The 23550-nt window shown below is 45.8% G+C and overlaps 1 protein-coding gene across 2 annotated transcripts in view; it reads right to left on the bottom strand.

The window, feature by feature from the left end:
• The window catches only part of Vangl1 (VANGL planar cell polarity protein 1), a 49292-nt gene that overhangs the window by 18646 nt on the left and 7096 nt on the right, over positions 1–23550 (bottom strand). For both annotated transcript variants that reach the window (XM_020153155.2, XM_074050687.1), the window contains exons 2-4: positions 21072–21276; positions 13763–13895; positions 9688–10295 (exon numbers count right to left, since the gene is read on the bottom strand). In XM_020153155.2, the coding sequence (XP_020008744.1) occupies positions 9688–10295; positions 13763–13895; positions 21072–21142 (812 nt within the window). In that variant the 5' untranslated portion in view covers positions 21143–21276. The remainder of the gene's footprint in view (positions 1–9687; positions 10296–13762; positions 13896–21071; positions 21277–23550) is intronic.

Consider the following 23550-nt stretch of genomic DNA (forward strand, 5'->3'; position numbering starts at 1 on the left):
AACAGCATCTCCTGAAACTTTTGTCTATCTGGAATGTAGAATGTGATCTCATTTGAAAACAGGGACCTTACAGATGCTATTATAATTAAAGTAGTGTCATACTGGTGTCCTTGTAAGAAAAGAGGACACACAGGTATGATGAAGACAGATACAAGAGTGATGCAGTTGCAAACCAGTAAATGCCAAGGACTGTCAGTAGCCACCAGAATCAAAGGAGAAGCAAGAAGGACCCTTCCCACAGCCTGCGGAGGGAGCTTGGCTCTGCCAACACCTAGATTTCCCATTCCTGAGAAACCAAGGGAAAAAGCTGTCTTATGTCACTGGGTTTGTGGCACTTTACTTCCTAGTCCTTATAAACTCATATATGTGTATTTAGGGAAGGAAGAGTGCAAGCAGGTAAAGGCAAGGCAGGGCCAACATCACTGGCAAGTGGAGCTCTGGATGAAAGTGGAGAAAGGATGAGAAGTGAGACAGAGTGGGCAGTGATGACCCCAAGAACACTAAAACTGCCTGGATACTAAGCCACCCTGTCTCCTTCTACTCCAGGTGTTGCCTGCACTGGTGGCTGTATTTTAGGGTCCAAACCCAGGTCTTTGAAAACTAAAATGCAAGACCCCAAATTAAGGTTGATTCTACATTTTGTGACAACTCCCAGCCAGGGCAAGAACAGCCAATACCCTCCATTTTCCCAACTGCTAATTCTCCCCAGCACATTCTATGCAGGCTGAGTCTCCTGCATGTGTGGATGTCATAGCTCCCAGACCTGGAGTGAAACCGACAGCTGGAGCACCTGTAGCAATATTCGTGTGAGTCCCAGAGAAGCAAATATAAGTAGCCCGAGTACCATCACCACTGCTGACAACCAGCACACGATGTTTATATCTCCTCGTCCTCTGCCTTTTAATTAAAATGTTTGTCTTGCAGTTGGATTTGGGAAGTCAGCTTGCCCAAGTCTCATGCACATAACAGGGAATAATCTCCTTGGAACTTAGGGGGCCAAGGGGGGCAAAAACTGGAACTGACGTGGGAGACAGGCTGGGTTTTCTGGGACTCTGTCAGGACAGAGCAAGAGGAACACAGGCTGCTTGAGATTCTGAAATCCCAGGCACTCGGCCCATCCTGAGTGGAGAAGCAGATCAGTGGCTCTGCCCAGGTGGCAATGGCTACCTGGATTCATAGCTGTCCACACATGCTGGTTTGGGTGGGTGGAAGTTTCAGCGACCAAGTTGTCTGAATCAATATTCATAAGCTGGAAAGTGTTGCTGGCCTCTGCTTTGCATATCAGGCTACGGAGAAGCCTCACGGAGTATCCCAGGTGAAAGATACGCAAGCAGATGGGGAGCCTGGGATATGTAATCCCAGAGCTCCAAGGGGGAGAATCAAGAGGATTTAGCAATCATGGGATGGCCTCCAAAGTGCAGGCTGGGTGACACCCAGAGCACCTCTCCATGTTCTTTACTGTCCCTGTCTTACGTTTCTAAGATAAAGTACAGTCCTGGAAAACACCTTCTTCAATAATACAAAAGTACACCCAGAGGAGACCACTCTCTATCCACACTGGTTATGAGAACAAGACCTGCTTCTTTTGGTGTCAGAAATAAAATAACGCAAAGCTGCCATGGTGTGCATTGCAATCATGGTTCACAGTGCCACAACCCAATGGCGTACTAGGAGTGTGGTGACAATATCAACAGCCAGCCAGACTCCTTCTGAGACAGGAGTCCAGTCCCAGCCACAGCCCTCTTTTTTTTTTTTTTTAACTTTAATATTTTTATTTCACCACCCACGCTATATAATATGCCAGTCATTATGCTCACAAGTGACTTAAATTTTCTTGAATTTCTAATGAGTTCCTCCTGGCTACATTAGAAACAAGCTTGATGCTGATGGGCGTTTTGAGTTACTAAGTCATTAATTTACAATTGAAGGCTGGTTTTATAAGAAGTTTTGCTTTCCCGTTAATAAACTACCCAAATATTTAGTGTAGTTTGGTGATTTATATTGTCATTGCCTGGATTATAATTAGATATCATATTGTGAACCGAAGATCAAAAACTCACCCACACTATTTCAATTCACTTCTCACTCGCTTCAGTTTGTTTCAAATGCTAAAATAATCCTAAAAAGCTATGACTAATCTTTTGAATGAACAAATTTGATGACAGAAAAATTATTTCCACTGAAGTTTAAGAATTTCAAAGGCCAGAATTTCAAATATGGGCCACCATTCTTATTCTATAAAGCATCCATTAATGTTTAGAACTGAAAATATCAAACCCATCTCCCATCTTAGTGCTCTCTCAACTGTGTGATGTCAGGCTCTGACTTTGAATTGCTATCACCACAGATATAGTTAACTTCCAATATGTATCTGTTTTAGCTTATTCAAGACAAAATAGTAAGAAAAAAATCCACAGGGTTCTAACTTACAGTATTTTTTAAAAAGCACATATACTATTAAAAATGTTATTTATGAACAAAAATAAAGAAATTTTCAAAAATGCAAAATAAAAGATGTGCAAGGTCTACACAGTAATACAGCCACAGCCCTCTTGCTGCTCTCCCCACAGCACAGGGATGCTGGAGCGCTTTCCCCCTGTGTACCTAGGAGGTATGTTGGTGCAGATGACAGGCGGGGCCCTGTCATAGTCTGCCTGGAAAGCTGGCAGCCCTGCTTGTAGACTGGGGCACAGATCCAGCCACATTGCTACCTCCCTGCATGGTCAAGCCTGGGTCTCGCCTCCCTGCCTGGGATGGGAGCTCGCCTTTTTCAGTGTCATAGATTACTGTGCTCAATCACAAAAAGATAAACAGCAGACATTGAGGATGAAACACAGCACCTGCTTAGAGTGCTCTTAGTATGTCCAGACAGACCTGGCCAGGACACTCAGCTGCCATTCCCCTCCCTGCCTCACCTTTTCCAACATCAGCACTGCTGACTTTGGGAAGACTACAGGAGCTCATGCAACAGGTCTGCGGTCCAAGGGGAAAGAGCCTGCCCAACGGGATCTCCACTCACAGACAGGGCCAGGCTAGACCTACAGCAGAGCAGATTGGTGACTCTGCAGTCCATGGAAAGGAAGTGCCAGGCCACTGCATTCCTTCATGTTAGTGCCTCACCACGGACATTATCATGTTACGCCAGCCAATTTATTGATATGAGTTCTTGAGTTGCACATGTTCATCTCCCTTCACAAAGCCTGTCTAAAACAGCCTGGCCTGCAGGAATCTGGCTATTGAAACCAGCATGGCCGACAAAACCAGCCACAGCCCCCAGGAAGGGTGTCTACACCAGTGTCCCCTCCATGGGCACTGTGCTCCATGAGAAGTGAGTCCTCTGGCTGTAAGCATGGCTGTGGGCAGACGCTGTGCATGGTCAGCCATCCCAGCTGTGGCTGCTGACAGGAGGCAGCTGTATAAACACAAGGCTTCAGTGTCCAGCACCTTATACTCTCATTAAAGCCACTTTGAACAGGCCCACAGCACCAAACCACAAACGGCAGCTCTGTGCCTGCCTTCAAAATTCTCCCACCACAGTACAGAGTCTGAGCAAAAGCCTTCACAATGGACTTTTAAGCTCTCATTCGTTTTTAGCCTTTGCATTTTTCAGGAGTGGGATGAGGGCTGGTGAAATCTCTTTATTGGAAAGTAGTTACACATATTTCTAAAAATCAGTGTGCACAAAACCATAATCGTAATAACATGAGCCAAAACCTGATGGTCATTTTGAAACACTCCCTCTTGTCACAGCCAACAGCTCTGGGCCCTCCTGAATGCCTCCCCACGACCGTTGGTGCTAGTACCAAATGTGGCAGGGACAGACCTGGCCCAGCATGAGATCCAGGCTAATCACCAGCCTGAATATTACTCAATGCAGAATCTCAGACATAAGATGACAAAGGGAGCTGTATATGTCCTGGAATTACTGGTGTAACTTCAACATTCCCCTCCACATGAAGACTCTCCTTTCTTTACTTTTAACTAGAAAACCAGAGTGCAACCAGGAGAAGAAAAGCCCCACTCAAGCTGGGAGGAGCTTGCATCATCTGGAGAGAGGAAAGGACTGCTTTGCTTCACCAGGGCTGATCTCTGGTTATTGAGCCCATGGCTGCCTGGGCTTTGAGGTCAAAAATCATTAATGCTTGTAATGTTCCTGCCTTAGCTATGCTGCATAACAAAATGTATTAAGTCTGGGTGGCTTATACAACAGAAATTTGTTTTCTCACCATTTGAAGGCTAGATAAAAGCTCCAAGATAAAGGTTCCAGCCAATTTGGTTCCTGCTGAGGGCTCCTTTCCTGGCTTTCAGATGGTCACCTACTTTCTATGACCTCACATGGCCCCCGTGTGTGTGTGTGTGTGTGTGTGTGTGTGTGTGTGTGTGTGTGTGTGTGAAAAGAAGAGTGAGCTCCCTTTGTATAAGGACACTAAACCTACCTATCAGATCAGGATATGGTCCTATGACCTCATTTAATCTCAACTACTTCCTTAGAGACCCCATCTCCAAATACAGCCACACTGGAGGCTAGGACTTCAACATATGAATGGGGGCACACATATTCAAACAGTCCATAACAGTTCCTTTACAACACAGTAATGCAACAGTCAATCATGAACTTCCAGATTGAAAAGAACTCTAAGGATCATTTCTACAGCACAAGACCTTTGAAGAGGTCTATGCTCAATACCAATCTGTGAGGTCCTGTAAGTCTCAATGAATGAAACATGCTTAAAAACCCTTACAACTTGTGGCTGAGTTAGCTTCAATGGAGCTCACCAACATGAAAACTCCGCAGAGCAAGCTCATTGTGAACAGGGGTCCCCAGAACACTGTAAGCGTGTCTGCCTTTGTGGGTTCTCTGTCTCTCTATCTCTCTTCTTAATGATGACTCTCAGTGATCCTTTTTCACTGATGTTTTCACACCCACCGAAAGCAGTGCTTTCAAACTACTGATGGTCATTTTAAGGTGCAGAAATCAATAATTAAATGCTAGAATTATAAGCAAAGTAGAGCAAACAGACTAGGAGCCTAAGGTGGCGGATGTCTGCTACACTGAACAAGACCTCCTACTATGGCCCACCTTACATAGTCCTCACCAAGAAAACACAGTAGGAGCAATGCTGGGCCAGCTCCAGGTCTTGGCTTTATGGGGCTTGGGAGTTCCTGCTTTGGTGCTCTTGGGAGCCTTGAGCTGCCATTTAAGTCAAAACACCTTAAGGCAGCAACAACAAACAGCCCATGTGGAGAGGGAGAAGACCTCAGAATACACAGGACGGAAACAAAGCCCAGTCATAGCAGGTTCACTGTGTACTGCAAACACACAGGGAGCATGGGCAAAACCTGCAGAAGAACCTCCCAGCTGAGCCCAACACCCACTGCAGAACTGTGAGAAATAATGAAATGGTGATTATTTTAAGCTACTATGTTTTGAGGTAGCTGTTACATAGCAAGGGATAAAAGATGCCTCCACATGAAGTGGAAAAGTAAATGGGTCTGTCCAAAGGCTCAAATGTACTGCTGTGGTCCAAAGAACCAGGCTTTGTCCACTGAGTAAATAAAAGACCAGTGGAGTTTAGGAATGAACTGCAGAGAGCAAGCCAGCCATCCCTGACATCCCTGAAATCAGAGATGAACGAAGCGTGATAACGTATACAACAAGAGCTAACACCCGGACTGGCACACAGTAAGCACCAGACAGTGCCTGTGAGTTCATTCGTGTTCCTACAGCCGTGATGTGAACTTGAATCCTCTCTTCAGGGACAGTATGGTGAATGGTTAAGATCATTCTGGAATCAGACCACCAGGGTTCAAATCCTGGCTTCAATAATTAATTACACTGTGGGGCCTTAAACAACTCAGTTAACTTCTCACACCTTGGTTTCATCATCTGACAGTGAGGAATAACAGCACCCAAAGGGTTGTTGTCAATATTGAGTTGTATGGAGCTGACGGTGTGGCTCAAGCAGTAGAGTGTCTGCTTTGCAAGCTCAAAGCCCTGAGTTCAAACCTCAGCCCCACCAAAAAAAAAAAAAAAGATTGAAATGTATGATAGGAGCTGAGAAGGTAGCTAGCACAGAGCAAAGAAATGTAAATTGTCCATTGTTAAGATTTCCTTTGTCTCTATTGTTCTACATCTCAGATTCAATCAATTACACTAATGTCTATTTTCCAATATTCACAATATTTTTCCATCGAAAGATTTCAAAACAGGGCTGGAAGCATGACTCAAGTGCCTACCTTGCAAGTCTGAGCTCTAGGTCTGGTATCACTAAAAAATAATAATTGTAACAAATTTTTTAAAATATTTCAAAAGAGAGAAATTATTCATTAGGATAATTATATGTTGTTTTAAGTCTCTTTTCTGTATTCTTCTGGGTTCCTCCTAAATACAATAAGAAATCACTCGCCTCCAAGCTGGGCATGATGCTACATACCTATAATCCCTGGAGGTAGAGGCAGAAGAGTCACAGGTTTGAGGACAACCTGGGCTACAGACCCTGTCTCAAAAAGAAAAAAAAAACAAAAGAAAGAAAAATCACTAGTCTTTGGTGAGACTGTGGAAAGGTTATCAAATCACTGTTAGAACAGAGCCCAGGAAAGTGACACGTGGACTGTGTATGGAGAGCCACAAAGCAACTGTGCTCAGATCCCATGTGCTGCAGAGAGCACAGGTGTGATGCACAGCAGGGCACTGGCTCCTGGTGACCTTGACAGGTCCCTTACCAAATGACTCTGGTTCTCAGCTGGGGACACTACCACCCCACCTGCCTGGACCCTTAAAGGTGGGGTGAGTTAACACCTGAAATACAAAAAGCCCCGTAACCCCTAAGGCACTGGGAGAAGGTTAGGAAGTATTTTAACCTTTTATGGTGCCTTGTACCCATGACAGTAACCTTTTATACTTCTGCAAGTTTTCAAATGAGCCCAAAACGCTATTCCTGTCAAAAACAGGGCCACAGCAAGTGCCTTTTATGAACCAACAAGAAGTCTATTTTCTTTAAGAAACTACAGAGTGGGCATTCTTTTGACCACTCTCAAAAATAGCTCAGCCCATTCACTAAAACCACCTTTGAAACAGTAAGAAAGAACTCCCCGTCGCTGAACACCTAAGCCAATAGGTCACTCTGCAGCCAGCGAAGGCTTTGCATAAAGGAAATCAGAGCAGCGGGGGCTGTGGTTGGGGCTGACAAGCCCTGCCATTATCATGTCTGAGACTTGCTTTGTCCTTTCCTATTCCTGCTTCCCTCCTGTGTCTACCCTTTACAAAAGGGCTTGGAAGTTACATTTCTGGCCCAGTGACTCTTCAGCCACTGCTGGGGTTGGACCAGATTTAGCCAAAAGATCAGTGGGTGACCAGGCTCACACAGTGCCAGGGGCAGTGCCACACCTGCTCTCTCACAGCCTGGCTGTCGCAGGGCATCCGGCCCTGCCTGAGGGCTCTGTGAGGAAAGACACCTGAACTTCTCCAGCCACTCTTTCCACCTCATAATTCAGGGTCTCCATTGGAGGGACAAAGGGAGGGGGCTTATAAGGGGCAGGGAGAGGAAGAGAAGTCAAAAGGAAGACATTAAGGACCACTCAGAATGCTCTCCTCCATGGCTGCTGGACCTCTGTCACCCTGTACTTCCCTGGGGAGCTGAGTGACTAGTTTCCAATTAAAATGCAAAGACAAGCATACTTCTGATCCCAGGGAGAACAGACTAGGTTTGCAGCAAGCCTGCTAGCCATGCAGCACCATCAGCCTGCTTCTCCCACCCGGAGAAGTTCTACCTCCGTCCAGCTATGTGGCAAGACACTAAGGCTGCTGCCAATTACGTTTTCAGACTTTCCTGAGCCTGTTTAATTTGTCCCTTTTATCCTGACTCAAATCTAATGCATGGATCAGATCCACTAGTCTTAGAGGAGGAAGCAAGGAGGAAGCCCTCAGAGGGGAAGCTAGTCCCTCTGCCACATAAGGTGAGAAGGACATCACTTTTCACAGGTGGGATTCACACCAACTAGGGATGAAGACTGAGAAACAAAACTGCAGCAGGCCTCACTCATGGTTAGGGTGCTGGCTACTCACATCTATATACAGTACCAAACACTGTTGTCTACTATAGAGCAGTGTGCTGGTCTCTCTCCAGCTGACCATGAACCCCGGCCATGAGTCTGAACTAGCTATGAAGGCAGACACCCTGTGTCTCTGGAGTCTGAAGACCTGGGCTTGTTTAATATGAGTCTTCTCCAATGTGGGATACGGGGAAAGAAAGCTCTCTGAGACACACACAGTACGGACTTACTTCTTGTCTTCAGGGCCCAACAGGCATTGGTGAAGAACCTGAAACACCAGATTTTGCTGCACAGGGCATGTGACTGAGATACTGAATCCATCCCTTCAAGCATCCATCAGGGCGGCAGCAACCTTGAACACTAATCACCCAGTCCTCAGGTAGTACAAGCTGAGCCAGAGGAATGAAAGAGGTTGTGAACCAATATGCCGATGGTTCCAAACTGGGGCTGGACCACCTCCCTTGGCCCTGGCTAAAACTGTGACAAAGGCAGTTGTTTTGGTACTCACCAAGGTGCCCTTGCTGGTCTTGGCTGCTCTGCCAACTATGCTATCACAGGTGACACACATGAGCGTGTATTGCCAAGGAGAGCAAAGCTTCAAAGTCAAACATCCCAGGTCGCTCACTCACCTAGGGACCAACTGCCAACTGTGTGCTCTGCTCTATGCCAGGCACCAAGGAAGCCAGAAGGAGCAAGAGACAGCTCATGTCGTTGGAGAACTCATAGATTGTGGAAGAAAACAGGTGGAAAAAAAGCCACTAAACACCAAGTGAAAGAAGTCATAAGAGGGTCATTAATTCAGCACTGACCTCATGATATCTGAGTGACTTCTAAATAAGACCAGATATATTATTTTGTGCAAATAATATATCTTAATCACTTAAATCCCCTAAGCCTCAGTTTCTTCATCTGTAACACTGGGATTAATAATACCTATATCTCAGGGTTCTACAAAGGTGGAATATGTAATCTGTATAAAGTTTTTACCTTCATTTATAAAATGATGATCCTTTCTTTTAGTTAACTACAGATAACTGGATTTAATTCAAGACATCCCAACTGATTTCTAACTTTTCGTCACATATACCTTTTCAAAACACTCAAATCTTATATATTTGGAGTCCTCAGACCGGGCTTGATTCTTTGGGTAGGAGATCCTTAGGGTGACCATATAATTTATTATCAAATCAGGATATCTCTGAGAGTAGAAAAAAGGGAACAGCTTGGTATCTACTGGGATACCAAGGTAAACCAAATGTACCATTTTGGGCAAAATGGTATCAATAGTCACCTTATCGGCTGCTTATAAGCCAATGCCAGGATCAAGGCAGCAGCTGTCCTTTCCATATGACTTTTGGGAGCTGCCAACAAGTCTGAGAACAAGTCTAGCGAAATGTGAACCTGGCTGAGACAGAGGCTGCCCTGTTGCATCCAGAAGTCCAGAGAGACAGTGCGCAAGGACACCCATCACCACCCACCCACTCCTGCACTCACACAGCTCTTCCCAGAACCAGAAGGAAAGTCAGGTCCCGGTCCTCACACCTGTGTCTGTCATCAGCCCTGCCAAGCTAAAGACCAGCCATGTTCTAGAGCCAGCAGAAGTCCTTTAGCCCCAGGTGAATGTGCCCCACTCACCTCAGGTGCCCCAAGCTGTAGAACCGGGACTCGCCATCGGTGGAGCGGACCACCTGCAGCGTGAACACGGGCTGCAGCTGTCGCAGCTCCAGCAGGACGATCGCCAGGTAGTGGATGAAGAGGAGGGCGTCCACGAGGGAGACCGCATATTGCACGATGTCCTGGTAGTTTCGGACTCGAGAGTCCAAAATGCGGACCCCATAAAAAAGCCAATAGGAAACCAGGAAAAGAAAGATGAGGACCAACAACAGTGCACGGAACACGAACACCCGTGGCACATCGGCTCTCTGCCTGCGGAAGAAAAGTGCCCAGGTTCCGATGAGCAGAATAAGGAGTTTGAATGAGATGGAAATAAAGAGTCCCTCACAAATTGTGCCACAAGATTCCAGCTCATCCCTCCACAGGATCGGGGGTAACAGGATGAAGGCAATGGGGGTGAGGAAAACTAGAAGTCCGAGGAATGCAGCGATGGTGAGGCCCAGGTAGCGCTTGCAGTCCAGCCTCACGCTGTCCTCCATGTCCTTGCTGATTCTGGCAATGTCCTCTTGGGAGATGCTGTGCTCTGACGTGCCTGTGATGGCCGTGGTGGTCTCTCCCCAATTGTCATCCTGATGGGAGAGAAGACATGAGGATGACGAGCTCCAGGAAGCAGGTCATTTGTAAAAGCCACAGTGTACAAGGAGGACTCACCTTACTTACCCAACTGTATACATGGAGCTTTCTAGAAAATGGAAGCTGAGTATGCTTTTAATATAGGATTTTTTTTAACTTTAACCATTTTCATAATGTATTATATATTTGCCTTTTCAAATACAGCAAACTTAATTTAATCTTTGTAGTGTTTGAGTGACTCATTAGCACAGCATGGATTGTCATGCCCTGGATTGAAAAGCTCTGAGAAACTCTGGGGCCAAGACTGTTTGCCCTGCAATAAACAATCCACCTGCCAAATCCTGGAAGTAGGGAACATCGTTATACCCTCTACTACCTCTGAAGAACAGAGGGCATGAAAAAGGAACTTAGAACATATGCAACTTCAAGCTCACACACAGCTAGTACACACCTTTCTTTAATCCACACATGATGTCTGTAGACCCACTTAATAAGTAGCACTCTGACAGCATTTCTTACTGACCAAGCTAAGCAAATTCAAGAATCTATGGCCAGAACGGCTCAAAAATTCTTTCCAGAATGTTTTCATAACAAACTAAACCCCAAGGACATGAAAATAACCAAAGTCATTATAATCTATCTTTATTCCCTTTTTAAACTTCCAGGTAGTTGCTAGTAGGAGCATTTGTCTATTCATTTAACAAGCTCCAGTTGCTAGGACTTCAAACACTTTTGCTGTTTCACTGGTAACTGTGACTCCATTCCAAAGCACAACAGAGCAAAAAGGCACTGGAAAGTCACATGGGAGCCAAAGAAGTTGTGCCTCAGGGATCTGTGAATATGATTTAACTCAGAAAAAGGAGTCAAATGTGGCAGTAAGATGGAGAAATGAGGACATCAAACTTAGGGAAATCTAGTTTAACAGTTGAATCAGCAAGAGAGACTGCTCAGAACTGAATAGCCCCAAATCCCATAATTATAAAAACATTGTTTATGAAATGTATAGGCTGTGGTTAAGAGGTGGTGTTGGTGGCCAAAGGTCTCAGCCTATGGACATATGTGGAAATAAGTTTCACCTACCCTAAGAGAAATTACTAGAGACAACAGCAGAAGCAGCCAGGACTCTTGACACTTCTGGTCCAAGTGCCCCGGAGGCCTGGCCAGGCAGTTTCACAGAAATTTAAATATACACTTAACTATATGACCCAGCAATCCCACCCCCAGTTTTCCCCCCAAGTTAATGAGAACATATGTCCACGAAAGACTTGTACAAGAATGTTCTTAACACTTTCATTTACAACAGCTAAAATGGTACAACTCGAATGGACATTCACCCACTAGGAAAATGGATAACAAACTGTGGTGAACTCAGTGAAATACTACTCAACAAAAATAAAAAAGAATGAGCCATTGAAATATGCTAAAACATGGATAAATGTCAGAATCGTTATGTGGAATGGAAAAAAAATACTATGATTTCAGTTACATTGAATTCTAAAACAGGCAAAATTGATCTACAGAGATAGACATCACAACAGTGGTTGCATGGAGAGGGAGAATGGGGTAGGAAGTGACTAGGAAGAAAGAGCCTAAGAGAATTTTCTGGGGTGAAGAGTATGGTTACATGACAAAACTCATCAAAATGTACACTTAAGATCTATCTTATTCCTGTGTTCAAATTTAGGTTCAAAAAAATCAAGAGAAAAAGCCACAAATTCGAAGATATAAAACTTCCTTTAATATACAGTGAGCTCACAACTACAGAAAATAATTTTCCTTGTAACACTCTCCGTAAAGACAGCTGCTGAATTCTTGTTTGTATTAGGCCTGATGCTCAGTTGACAATCAATGCTGACATAACTGTTACAAGTATCTTGTGATCACTGATTCCTACTGAACTGCCCTGGGTTAGCTGCTCATCTTTTTCCTTGCTAACTAAATCCCACCCATTTTAAGAATTTGCACACATCTTTGTCTAAAAACATGTAGATGTACAAAGGGTTCTCCCAAGCTTATGGTTTTCAGAATAAAAAGCATCTAATTCCTCTAATCCAATCCCCTAGATTTTCAATGATGAAACTAGAAGCCTACAAAGGTTATGATTGCCCATGGTAACATAGCTACTGAGATAATACACCTCAAAATACTCTTCCCACCACATCAGCCTGATGCAAATACCAATAGGCTCCCAGAGAGTACAAGCTAGAGAGAAGCTGCAGGAAGAAATGCCTTGACAGTGGCCCATCAGCACCTCTGTATCCATTTCTAGAAGGAAACTGACCCCTGAAACATTGGGTGGGCCAACCCTAGGCTGGATCCATCCATCCATCCTCCCTCCCAGAACAAGGCAAGCAGTAAAGATTAAAACACTAAAGACATTTTCTCATTGCTGAATAAACCCCACATTCAACACACAATTGTAGTTTGGGTCCCAAGAGCAATTTATATGCTCTGTGGAATGCAGCTTCGGTTCCTCTGTCTGATTATAAGTGCCCATCTGTGTGTGCCTACAGGTGGGTACAGATACATGCTTATCTGTATTCCTCTATCTTTATGGCTGCATACGCATTCATTGCTTTATGGGAGGCAAGGCTGGGCATGCATATATTTCAGGAGGTGCAGAGGGCATTCAAACATGCTTCTGAGTACAGCTCAGATGTTTGTTTGAATCAAGGAGGCTGCCAGATAGCTGAGATCCAAAGAACATGCACAGTGTTTTTGTTTTTTTTTTTAAAAAGGAATAAACTGCCAATATTTTAAAATTGGATGATTTCACATAAGATCATAATGTCCGACTTATCTTAAACATCACAAGATGCAGTAAACACAGAGTCCCTGAGTCCTGAGTGGCAGTAAATGTCTGGTGCTGAGGAGGTGCTGTCCCTTGACAGAGGAAACACATTCTCCACTTTGTCCTTACTCCGTTGCTCCCTCCAGGGCCCTAACAGTGAGGTACTGCTACTAATCCCATTGCTGGCTTGATCCACTTTTGACTCAACGTAGATCTCATTCAATTACATTCCCCTGCCAGGGTCTGAGTGCCTAGCTCTCGGTTTATTTCCTACATCTAGTAGTATACCTGGGCTAACTTCTTTTCCCCTCTTCCCAATCCCAACACTCCTTCCCTCTCTAATACTGTTCCCTTTTGGAACGAGTCTCCAGAGACTCAAGCCAGTAACTTTCCCCTTCCTTGCCCTGTCGTCAGCCATGCTGGCTTCTTTTCAACACCATTCAAAGCTGGCCAACCAATCACACTTCAGAAGGACCCCCAAGCTAGCCAATGGCCGGGCAGGCTGTCCTTAGACCAACAAGAAACCACAGGACATAGATAAACTAATTAACATGCTAGAAAAATAAAGATAAAAACCCAAGAGAGCCTGTTGCAACAAGACTTAGAAAAACATTTACAGAAAGGAGGCTTGGCCAAGTGGCCGTGTGCTTACAAACTGCCTTTGATCCTCACCTGGACTTCCTCCGTCTGAGTAGAATCATTTGCCAAGAGGGGCTCTCCGGTGGGAGCTTGAATGGTGACAGATTTTTCTGACCCTCTGCCATCTTTATTCCTGGGTGATTTGTGTCTCTCTCTAGTTCTCTCTCTGAAGAAAAAAAAAAGGTAATCAGCTATGAGACTCATGCCATGTTAATTAACTCTCTGGTTCATCGAAATGTACTATGAATATCATTTTGTCGCAATTGTCACTACAAATCCTCCCCTGTATAGTGAATAGATCCTAATAAAAATGCATGATAATAGATAAATAAATAAACATAGAATTTAGGAAAATTCTACTCCTATGCACACACACACACACACACACACACACACACACAGCAACCCCATCCCCTGCAAGGAGTAAACTGATCTTTACTGAAATACTACTTAGTGTTTTCTTTCTGCCATTCCAAGACCCAGAGACTGTCACTCCTCTTTTAGCAACAGTGTTCACATGATTTTTTCAGAACTTTAAATTATAATTTTAGGATTTCTGTAGCTAAGGCACATTTTAATATAACAATCACTCACTTGACTTGGTTATTATTTACCTAAACTAATTTTCTAGGAATTTTTTTTAATCAGGGCAACACTGCGTAATATCTATGCTTTGGTTTGGCCAAAAAAAAAAAAAAAAATCTGGGACACACTGTCACCCTACACTTTTGGACAAGAAGAGAAGTAAGGAAATTCTAAACCAGGACAGAGAATCATTTACTTTTCATTCTTACAAGTTCTAAAAGAAAAGTCATTCCCATAGGCCCTTGTTGAACTCAGACACCCACAGAGACAAAGAAAGCTAGGACAAATGACACTGAGGGGTGTGAAGGGGTGTGTGTGTTTTCAGGCTGCTACATACTTTTACCCCAGATGAACTTTCTGGGTGGTCTTCCAGGGTGAATGGGAGGGCACTTGAGATTACAAAGCAAATCAGTCCCAGTGACCAAGCCCAGATCCCAACCTGGTGAATAAGCACCTGTGGGAACTGGCCTCCAGTGGCAGGTGGCAGATTCGAGATCCCGCAGAGAAGTAGCCCTAGAGTACCCAAAGTCAGTAAATTCCCCAGGTGTTTTTGTCCTCACAGGCCACTTATCTTCAGATCACCTTCCTACAACACCTTCCCTTATTCCCAAGGTTTCCCAGTCAAGACAGCAGAAGAAGCACCATTGGATATGCAGGTTTTGCAGACAATTAGTCAGATCTCCACCTGCCCTTGCTGGTTGTGTGACCTTGCCCAACCCCCAAAACTTCAGGTTCCTTATGCAGGAAATGGGGACAATGATGATACCACATAGATAAGGCACACGAGCTCAGTGCAGGATGGGGAGTGAGCACTTAAATACACTTTAGCCGCTAGCATTACTAATACTGCTGGCCGATGGCAGAGAATGGTGTTCTGATTTTGTGTTACCTTGGAGAAAGAGGAGTAAACAGAGCCGTCAACACACCACGGAACCCCCTTCTCTCCACACACATATCTTCTATGAACCTACAACTTAGCAACAATGAAAACCCAAAACAAAAACCACTTCCCGAGGAGAAGCTGGGTAATTCCTTTGAAGGGGAGCTGGGTAATCCCCTCAAAGAACTAGGGGCTCCCATGGCTGAGTATCGTTCTGTGACAACTCAAGCCTTCCAGCATGCCTAGAAACAGAAGTGTCCAGACAACTCCAGTGTTTGAGCTCACCCAGAGAAGCATCTATCAACGTCAATCACTCCTGCCCCATCCCAGTTTAGAGAGCACTTTCCTAAGTGCTCTACTCGACTAGTCTCATTCAATCCTAACAATGGCCCCATGCAGCCAGTATTACTGTCCCCATTTTACAGAGGAGGAAACGGAGGCCCACAGAGTTAAGTAACTTCCCAAAGTTGTAGTGAGTACAAAGTAGGCTTGAATCCAAGTCTGTTTCCAAAGTGACCTCTACTCAAAGCCACCATGCTACACCATTCTGAAGGACAATCAGGAGATTATACAGATCAATATTCCTAATACTCATCTTCACAACTTACACTTGTCAAACTACTGGAGCTATACATAAGCCTTTGAAGATACTCCTGGAGTCATGACTGAGCTGTGACCTTAGCATAGAGCCATGTGCTCTGACACTCCGGGTGTCCAATACAATCATTTCAAAAGGCACACCCAATGGGGAACAAGAAGAAACATGGAGAGATTTCTCACCTGCCTGGTCAGTGTTCAGAGTGTTAGATGAGGTCTAGAACCACCAGGCATCACTGCATTCCACGACATCCCGTCTCCTATTCAGCTTCCATGTTCCATTTTCCCCTCCTGTTCTCACACATATCACTCTTGGCCATCAGCCAGGTCACATGCTTACCTAACCCATCTCTCTATGCACAAGTCCCACAGGTCGAATTCTACTGGAAATCAAAATCTTTCACAGAGTGCCAATTCCTGACCACTGCCAGGGCAGAAAACAGGCGGGAACCACCCAGGCCTAGCCGCAGCTCCCCACCCCCAGCCCACCAGCCTGGCTCTTAAAGGGCCCTTGAGCACCAAGATGGTCAAAAACTGTCTTACAACTCCTCTGGCAGCACCTGAGGTGCAGCAGATAAGAACCTTTTTATCTGATAACCTAAAGAAGGTTGCTTATCCTCCAGAGCCTTAAATCCTAAACCAGTGCTTCTCAAGGGCCAGTGAGTAGACAAATCACCAAGGGTGCAGATTTGCATGCAGACTGGCTGGTTCCAGCCTCAAAGCATTTGTCTGGAAGACAGACAACAGGAATCGCGACACTCCCCACTAGCACCCCAGGTGATCTAGGAAATGAGACTCTCCCATAAACTTGCTCCTGGGAAAGGAGATTGGAAAGACTGCTTGGAAGTCTGCCTGTTTGTGAAATGCAGGGGCTCTGGAATGGTAGCCATAAGGGTCTGCTCAGCTGCACAGTGCCCCCATGCACAGGGATGAGGGACAGCATGTCATCATGACTGCCCAGAGCCGAGCGCCTTCCACACATGACTGGAAGAGCAGGTCTTATCACCTGGCACCAGAGCTGCACCAGGTGAGCTGCTTCTCATCCAAGTCTTGTGGCTGAAGCAAGACCTGCCACACTGCTTGATGGAAACCACTGCTCTTCCTTTACAGCTCCAGGCAGGTCTTAAGAGTGGCGTCCCACAAAAATACTGCCACCCACCCAGTGACTGTAAGACAGTGTGGCCACTCACTGCAGTGTGCACCCAAACGCTTACCCCTGTAGCTCTAGATGCTCCAAAGGGTACACCTATGGCTGCCACTGTCCTCGGGGAGCAGGTTCCCCAATGGTGACAATCATCGGTCCATGTGTCTATGTGTACAGAAGAGGAGGCTAAGGGCAGTAACAGTGTACTGAACCAGTGAGTGGGGTGTTACAAACACAAGCCCACTGTGTGTTTTTCCACCTCTGCCTAAGTGGTAGGATCACCTGTGTGTTGGGCTGGGTGCCATGTCACCCAAGGTAGTCTTTGTTATCTTTAACTCTGAAACTGTCCCCACCTATCATCTGCCCTATGAGTAGAGATAAGTCTATCTGAGCACGTGTGCTCATGTGCAGAAGTATGGGAAAAGTCAGCAGTAGCGGAAGGCATCTGCCATACCTCACCTATGTGTGCCTGGGAATGCATCTATTTGGGCAGTTCTGGAGCTGAGCCCCTGGGGGCTGCTACAGTGCCGTCACTCCAGCCAGCATCCCTGAAATTCCCATACTGTTCCCGCTTACAGTCAGTATTTCCTGGGAAGAATATTTAGTCCTCTGTCTGGTGCTTATCTATTTCTATTTGGGGAAAGCCGGCCCCCACCGGTTACTCCTCCCTTTCCTTTTCTACTGCCACCCACTACCTGTCCTTTCTGCTGACAGCTAGGCCTGGGTAGCTGCTTCCTTTCTGCCCTGATGGATGGGAAGGCGGATGTGGGAATTGTTTGCTGCCCAGGCAGTTCTTTAGGACACTGTATGTTAGTACATACTCACATGAATTACCCCTATGTCCCTTTCAAAAGTGATATTTCTCTTCCAAAGAACCAACAAGACTGAAACCTGCCAGGGACACCTACTAACCTTATGACATCAGCCAACAACCTTGGTCCCTTGCCCCAGTTTCATCGTGTGTAAATAGGGCTACCACCTCCCATTGTTCCAGGACAGGTGTGAGGATGGGAGATGATGACAACTACGAGCGGCTAGACAAGCACTCCAGAGTGGTCCATACACATTACAGCTGCTGCTGTATTTAAAACAGAAAACCTGTGCTTCTGAACCCACAGGTTGGATGAGGTTGACTAAAGTCTGTACCACTTTCCCACGAATCAGCAGGACACTCTCTGGAGACTGAGGGCATTACAAAACCAGGTCATCGACCTCTTTGTCAAGAAAGAGTCACTTGTCATCTGCTTAGAAGCTGGCCGGGCCTCGAAGATGATCCCGGTGTCACCAGGCATGTCGCATTTGTGTGTTTCATTATTCCTGAGTTGCAGCTGTACTAAAATTACCACAAAGCAAGGTCCCTTTCCTTCCTTACTCTTCCATTTAGACTCCTGACAGATAGCTGAGCACAGCAGCCTTCATGAGGCCACTCTTGGGACTCAATAGATGGCCTTGGCTCTGCCCAGGGCCTGCACCCATGCCTGTGGAGGGGTCTATTAGTGCTTAACAATATTTGTACCATGGCACAGATCTTCCTGGCACTCCTATCTTGCAGATATAACCTCCGTCCCACAGTTCTGTCCCTTACCTGGCCTTCCTCCTGTCACACAGTTCACTCACCCATGAAGTCACCTATGAACCCTAATGCTTATTCCCCTCACTGCTTCTGAGTAGGCACAGTCTTGGATTAAAACCTCAGCTTGTATTCACATTTGCCAAGAACTTCCCACATGGGCCCAAGAAAGCACTAAGAGTTCTGTGTGTTGTTTTAATTGAAAGTTATACTCACTTAAAGCTCCTACAACAGCACTGGAGTATCAATTTCTGGGGCCTCCAGAGGCCTGAGGAAGCAGCAGCAAGCAGCAATGGACCCTGAACGCAGAGGAGGCCAGAATTGGCTCCTACTTAGGATCCTGCAAGTCATCATCCGCTACTCAACCCCAAGCTCCAACAGCACCCCAAATTCCTCCTTCCACCATTGTGGCATGGAGGAGGGAGCCTGGTGCAATGACAAGTGAATTGCTTTCTCCAGTTAGGTTCAAAGAGGTGATATTTGAAAATAGCTGTTTCTGGTATTTTATAACACATCTGGTAAGTTCACTTACTGGTTGAAATCTGTGCTTATTTTTAAAGCCTGTGGCTTCTGACTTTCTGAGGATCCAGGCTCTGACATGTCACCACAGGCTCCCCACCCACCCCAGCATCTCCTGCTCAGAGCACCTGGTACCGCTCAACCTGCCTGGAGAGGCCGACCTGGGCACCAGCACAAGGAGCCATACATACATATATAAATATATTTTTTATGCTACTGGGGTTTGAACTCAGGGCCTACACCTTAAGCCATTCCACCAGCCCTTTTTAGTGACGGGTTTTTTCAAGATAGGGTCTCATGAACTATTTTGTCCAGGCTGGCTTCAAACTGTGATCCTTCTGATCTCTGCCTCCTGAGTAGCTAGGGTTATAGGCATGAGCCACCCACCAGCACCCGGCTTTTTTTTTTTGGTGATACTGGGGCTTGAACTCAGGGCCTCATGCTTGTTAGGCAGGTGCTCTACCACTTGAGACACTCTGCCAGCAAGGAGCCATATTTTTTATGAATGTTAAGAGAAATACGTGGAAATTTAGAAAAAAATGAAAGCTTTAAAAAACCACCACCCCTTGAGCTGGCAGAGTGGCTTAAGTGGTAGAGTGCCAGTCTAGCAAGCTTGAAGTCCTGAGTTCAAACCCCAGTACCAACAAGAAAGAAAAAAAGGAAATAAAAAAGTACCACCCTTAACCTTATTCTCAGAGACAGGCAATATGTTAATATCCATCTTATTGTGTGTTTATGTAACTTATAATGTACAGTGTTTTAAGTCCCATTTTTTAATAATGCAGTCTCAGGAATGTTTTCTCATATCATCAAATAATCTTTGAAAACCTATCCTGTATATTCTTATTCCATTGCGCTTTTAAAAAAAATTACAAAATACACACTTGTAAAAAACGGAACAAGTAGAGAAAGATAAAGTATAGATGGGGATTCCCCTCTGTCAGTGCTGCTGGGCTCATTCCCTGGGGATGACCACCCCCGGCCACCTCCAGAGTGTGATTCCAGACCTCTTTCTGTGTGTGTGTACTCACACAGGCTCCTAAGTAAGTGAACTAGATACGCACACTTATTACAGTTTTACAAAACAACACTTGCTCTGTATGCAGCTGCTTACAGAGGGACACAAACTCCAAGACAGTCACTGTTAGTTACCATGCTAGCACACCTGTGGCCACTGGTGGGCCTTGAGGCTGGAGTCAGCACCCTTTGAACAAGGTGCTGAAATGCTAAGACCACTGATTGCATTAACACAGCCACTGGCTAGTGACTGTGTGCTGGCAAGCATAACCTCATTCAGCCCTCTCAACAACCTCGTGAGGGAGGGGATCCCTGTGTCCACTTCACAGATAAGGAGAACAGGCTAAGTGGCCACACTGCAATTTACCTGCTCAGTGCAGTACCACCTATTGAATCATTTAGCTCTTCATTCATTCATTCATTCATTCACTCACTCATCCACTCACTCATTCATTCACTCATTCATTTCTCTGCTCAGCAAACAGCACTACCAATGCCAGTGCAGACCTGCTTGGCCTGCAATGGAGGGGGAATTTGGCCCCATCACCCAGGACAGCATTTCCAAAACCCACGCTTGTTCACTTGGAAGCGTAGTCACAGAGAAATCAGGAGTCAGGCCCATCACACTGGCTTGTGCACAAGTCTCAGGGCCAATGCATAATAAACAATGACTGAGTCAGCAGCTTTGGGTGAAAAGCAACAAATTAACACTTGCTTTTTAACTTTCATTTAGAGTGTTGGTAAGGCTTTGGGAGAACTGACAGCTATGAGAAGTACCTAGAAATGAAACCATTTCCACTTACAGGGGAAACTTTCATTTAAAGGCAATTGTGAGGAATTAGGGTCATCAACTCTAATGGTGCCTGTAAAATGTAAATTGCTAGTGGAGTTGCTTCCAACGCATGTCAACAGGTCTGATTCTCACACACCAGTGGACTGAGCCTGTGTCAAAAGCCCCGCAAGCCAGCTGTTTGAAAACTGGGTCTAGAAGCCCCTCTAGCCTGCAGGTCTCCCTCTGCAACATACGTACCCTTGTCTGTGAGATTTTTTTGAATGGTGTGAGTAGTAGGAATATCCAGAATACGTGGACTCGGTGTCCATAGCAATGGAGAGCGTCCTCTTGATGAAGGCGCAGGCACTGTTTCTTCTTTGAGGTAGTGTGAAGCCTGCTAGCTCCTAAGGCCTTGAGGAGTCTGAGAATCAGAGCAGCAGCTACTCTTCAACAGGATCACACTCTGGGAACAGGGGGAGAAGACAGAGATCAATCTTCAAGGCCAAAGTTAAGGAGGGCTGATGTGTAACTGACAGCAGCTGCCTCCCCTCTGGGGTCTCAACTTGGAACAAGAGAACAGGGTGAAGCCTTGACCTCTGACTGTTCCACTGCTGCAGGACCAAGCTTTCCAGAGGTCTGGGAGATAAGATGGGGCTCAGCAAACAGAATCCCACCACAAAGAAGCAGGAAGGTGGGCAGGGGAAAGACCTGGGCCCTGGGGTCCATTTCCTGAGCACAGCCTCACCCTCACTGGCTTTAGCTGTAAGAATTGGCTTCCCATATCCTAACCCGACAAAAGTGCCTAGCCCCTGTGGCTGCCAGTTTGCTGGCTGTGCCAATACCCGGGGAAGCAGCTTTTAAGGGATTTATTTTAAAAATTCTCAGTCTCTTTAACCCAAGAATCCAGACTCCTAAGAATGTATCTTAGAGAACTATTTCTTTAAGGACAAACATTATTGCCTCACTGTCTATAATAATAAAAACTAGAAAAAATGTAAATGCCACCTCCCCCCTAAACCAAGGACTAGGTAAGGAACACATGGCTCATCCTTTGTCTGTATAAAATGTTAATGCTAAAAGATGGTGTTTTTGTGATGGCATGATGGAGGGCGAAAGCAGAATACGGGATGACAGACCCACACTGGGGTCTCCACTACAGTTAACACTCATGTACAACAGCTTCTATGAGAGCCGGAGTGAAAGGGGACATTGGAAGATAAGAGCAGGTGACTTACTATCGATTGCAGGCCCCTGGTCTTTCCCACACTTCCCTCAGACACTGCTTTGCAATAATAATACATTGGAAACATTTCCAAGTACATTCCTGAGCTCCCCCCAACCCCCATGTTAAACATTTACTACCAGAAAACAGATCTTCAATTCTCTCCCTGCACCCCTCACCCAGAGCTGGTCTCCACCCAACAGCGTTCCTCCTCCCAGCGCCCCTGGAAGCTGAAACTGCAAACAGAGCGGTGAGATAGTGTGAAGACATAACAAGGTAGCTGCAAATGTCAGTGCGTACCCCTGCCCTGCTGAGAGGTCAGGTCCTTGACCCCAGTAGCAGCCAAGTCTAGGGGTGATCAGGCAAGCTGAGTACTAACTGGGCCTGCATATGGCACCACCACACCCCAACACAGCCCACAGAGCTTCAATACTGATGGGGTGCACTTGCCCTGACTGTTCATTCTGCCTGGAAGTGATATGCTTTCACTTCCAAGGTCTGCTACGCCAGGGTCAGCCTCCTTCCTCCAAGCCCAAGGCTAGCTGAGGAGATGCCTAGCTCCTGCCCAAACTTAGCTTCCATCTAGTACAGTCACTAGATGGGATTAGCCACTTGCCATCCTGAGCCTCAGTTTGCTTATATGTTAATGGGAATCAACTAGCTAGCTGCTAGCTTCTTAGAGATAACGTAAAGATATTAAGCAGATACAGCATCTGGAGCTGGGTTCTAATTCTGGACTTTACTCACTTCCTAGCTATGGGACCTCAATCCTGCAGCATCTGTAAAATATGAATATGAGGACTGTTGCAATGACAAATGAGCTAACGGTTGACAATGTGTCCAGCAAGTGGCCACCGGCATCTCCTGGGTGGTTCCAAACTCCATGTTCTTTTTGTCTTTCACAGTGAGAAAGGCTTGGAAAGCAGCAGGGTAGGGAGCCAGCACCTATGGCCTTCCCCACCCCGCCCAAGGCCCACCTGTGGACTCACTACAGCAAGCAGAAATGGGCTCACCTCAGTCTGCCTGCTCATGTACTTGACCTTGAAGCCACAGGTTTTTTTACTTCCGTAAAAAGGAGGCAAGGCAGCCTATTTGGGGGCAACTGCAAAGATTAAATGTGAAATACAGCAGGCACTGGAAAAGTGTTAGTTAGGCTCCTGGACTGAGCCCCACTTTCCTGGAGGACTTTAAGAGCTGGCTCATCTTTTCTCTCCCAACTCTACCCCCACCTTTTTCACCAGCAATCTCCACGCGCTTTCAGCACCTTCCAGTCTCACTTCCTTTTGCTCTTGCCTTTGCTGTTTCCTCATTGGCTTTATACCTGGCAGACAACCAACCTTAGGCAGCTCTGCATGAACTAAGACTCTCCCTGACCACCCTCCACCCCCCACCCGGCTCTCTGTTGACCTGCAGCTTCCAACGTTTGGCGCCTTTCCCCAGAAAACTGACCGCCCTTTTCTACACTCAAAATTAACCCTTCACATCTCCAACACCGTGTCTGCCTTCTAACCCTTA

The sequence above is a fragment of the Castor canadensis genome, chromosome 12 (assembly GCF_047511655.1).
Source record: "Castor canadensis chromosome 12, mCasCan1.hap1v2, whole genome shotgun sequence".
Lineage (NCBI taxonomy): Eukaryota > Metazoa > Chordata > Mammalia > Rodentia > Castoridae > Castor > Castor canadensis.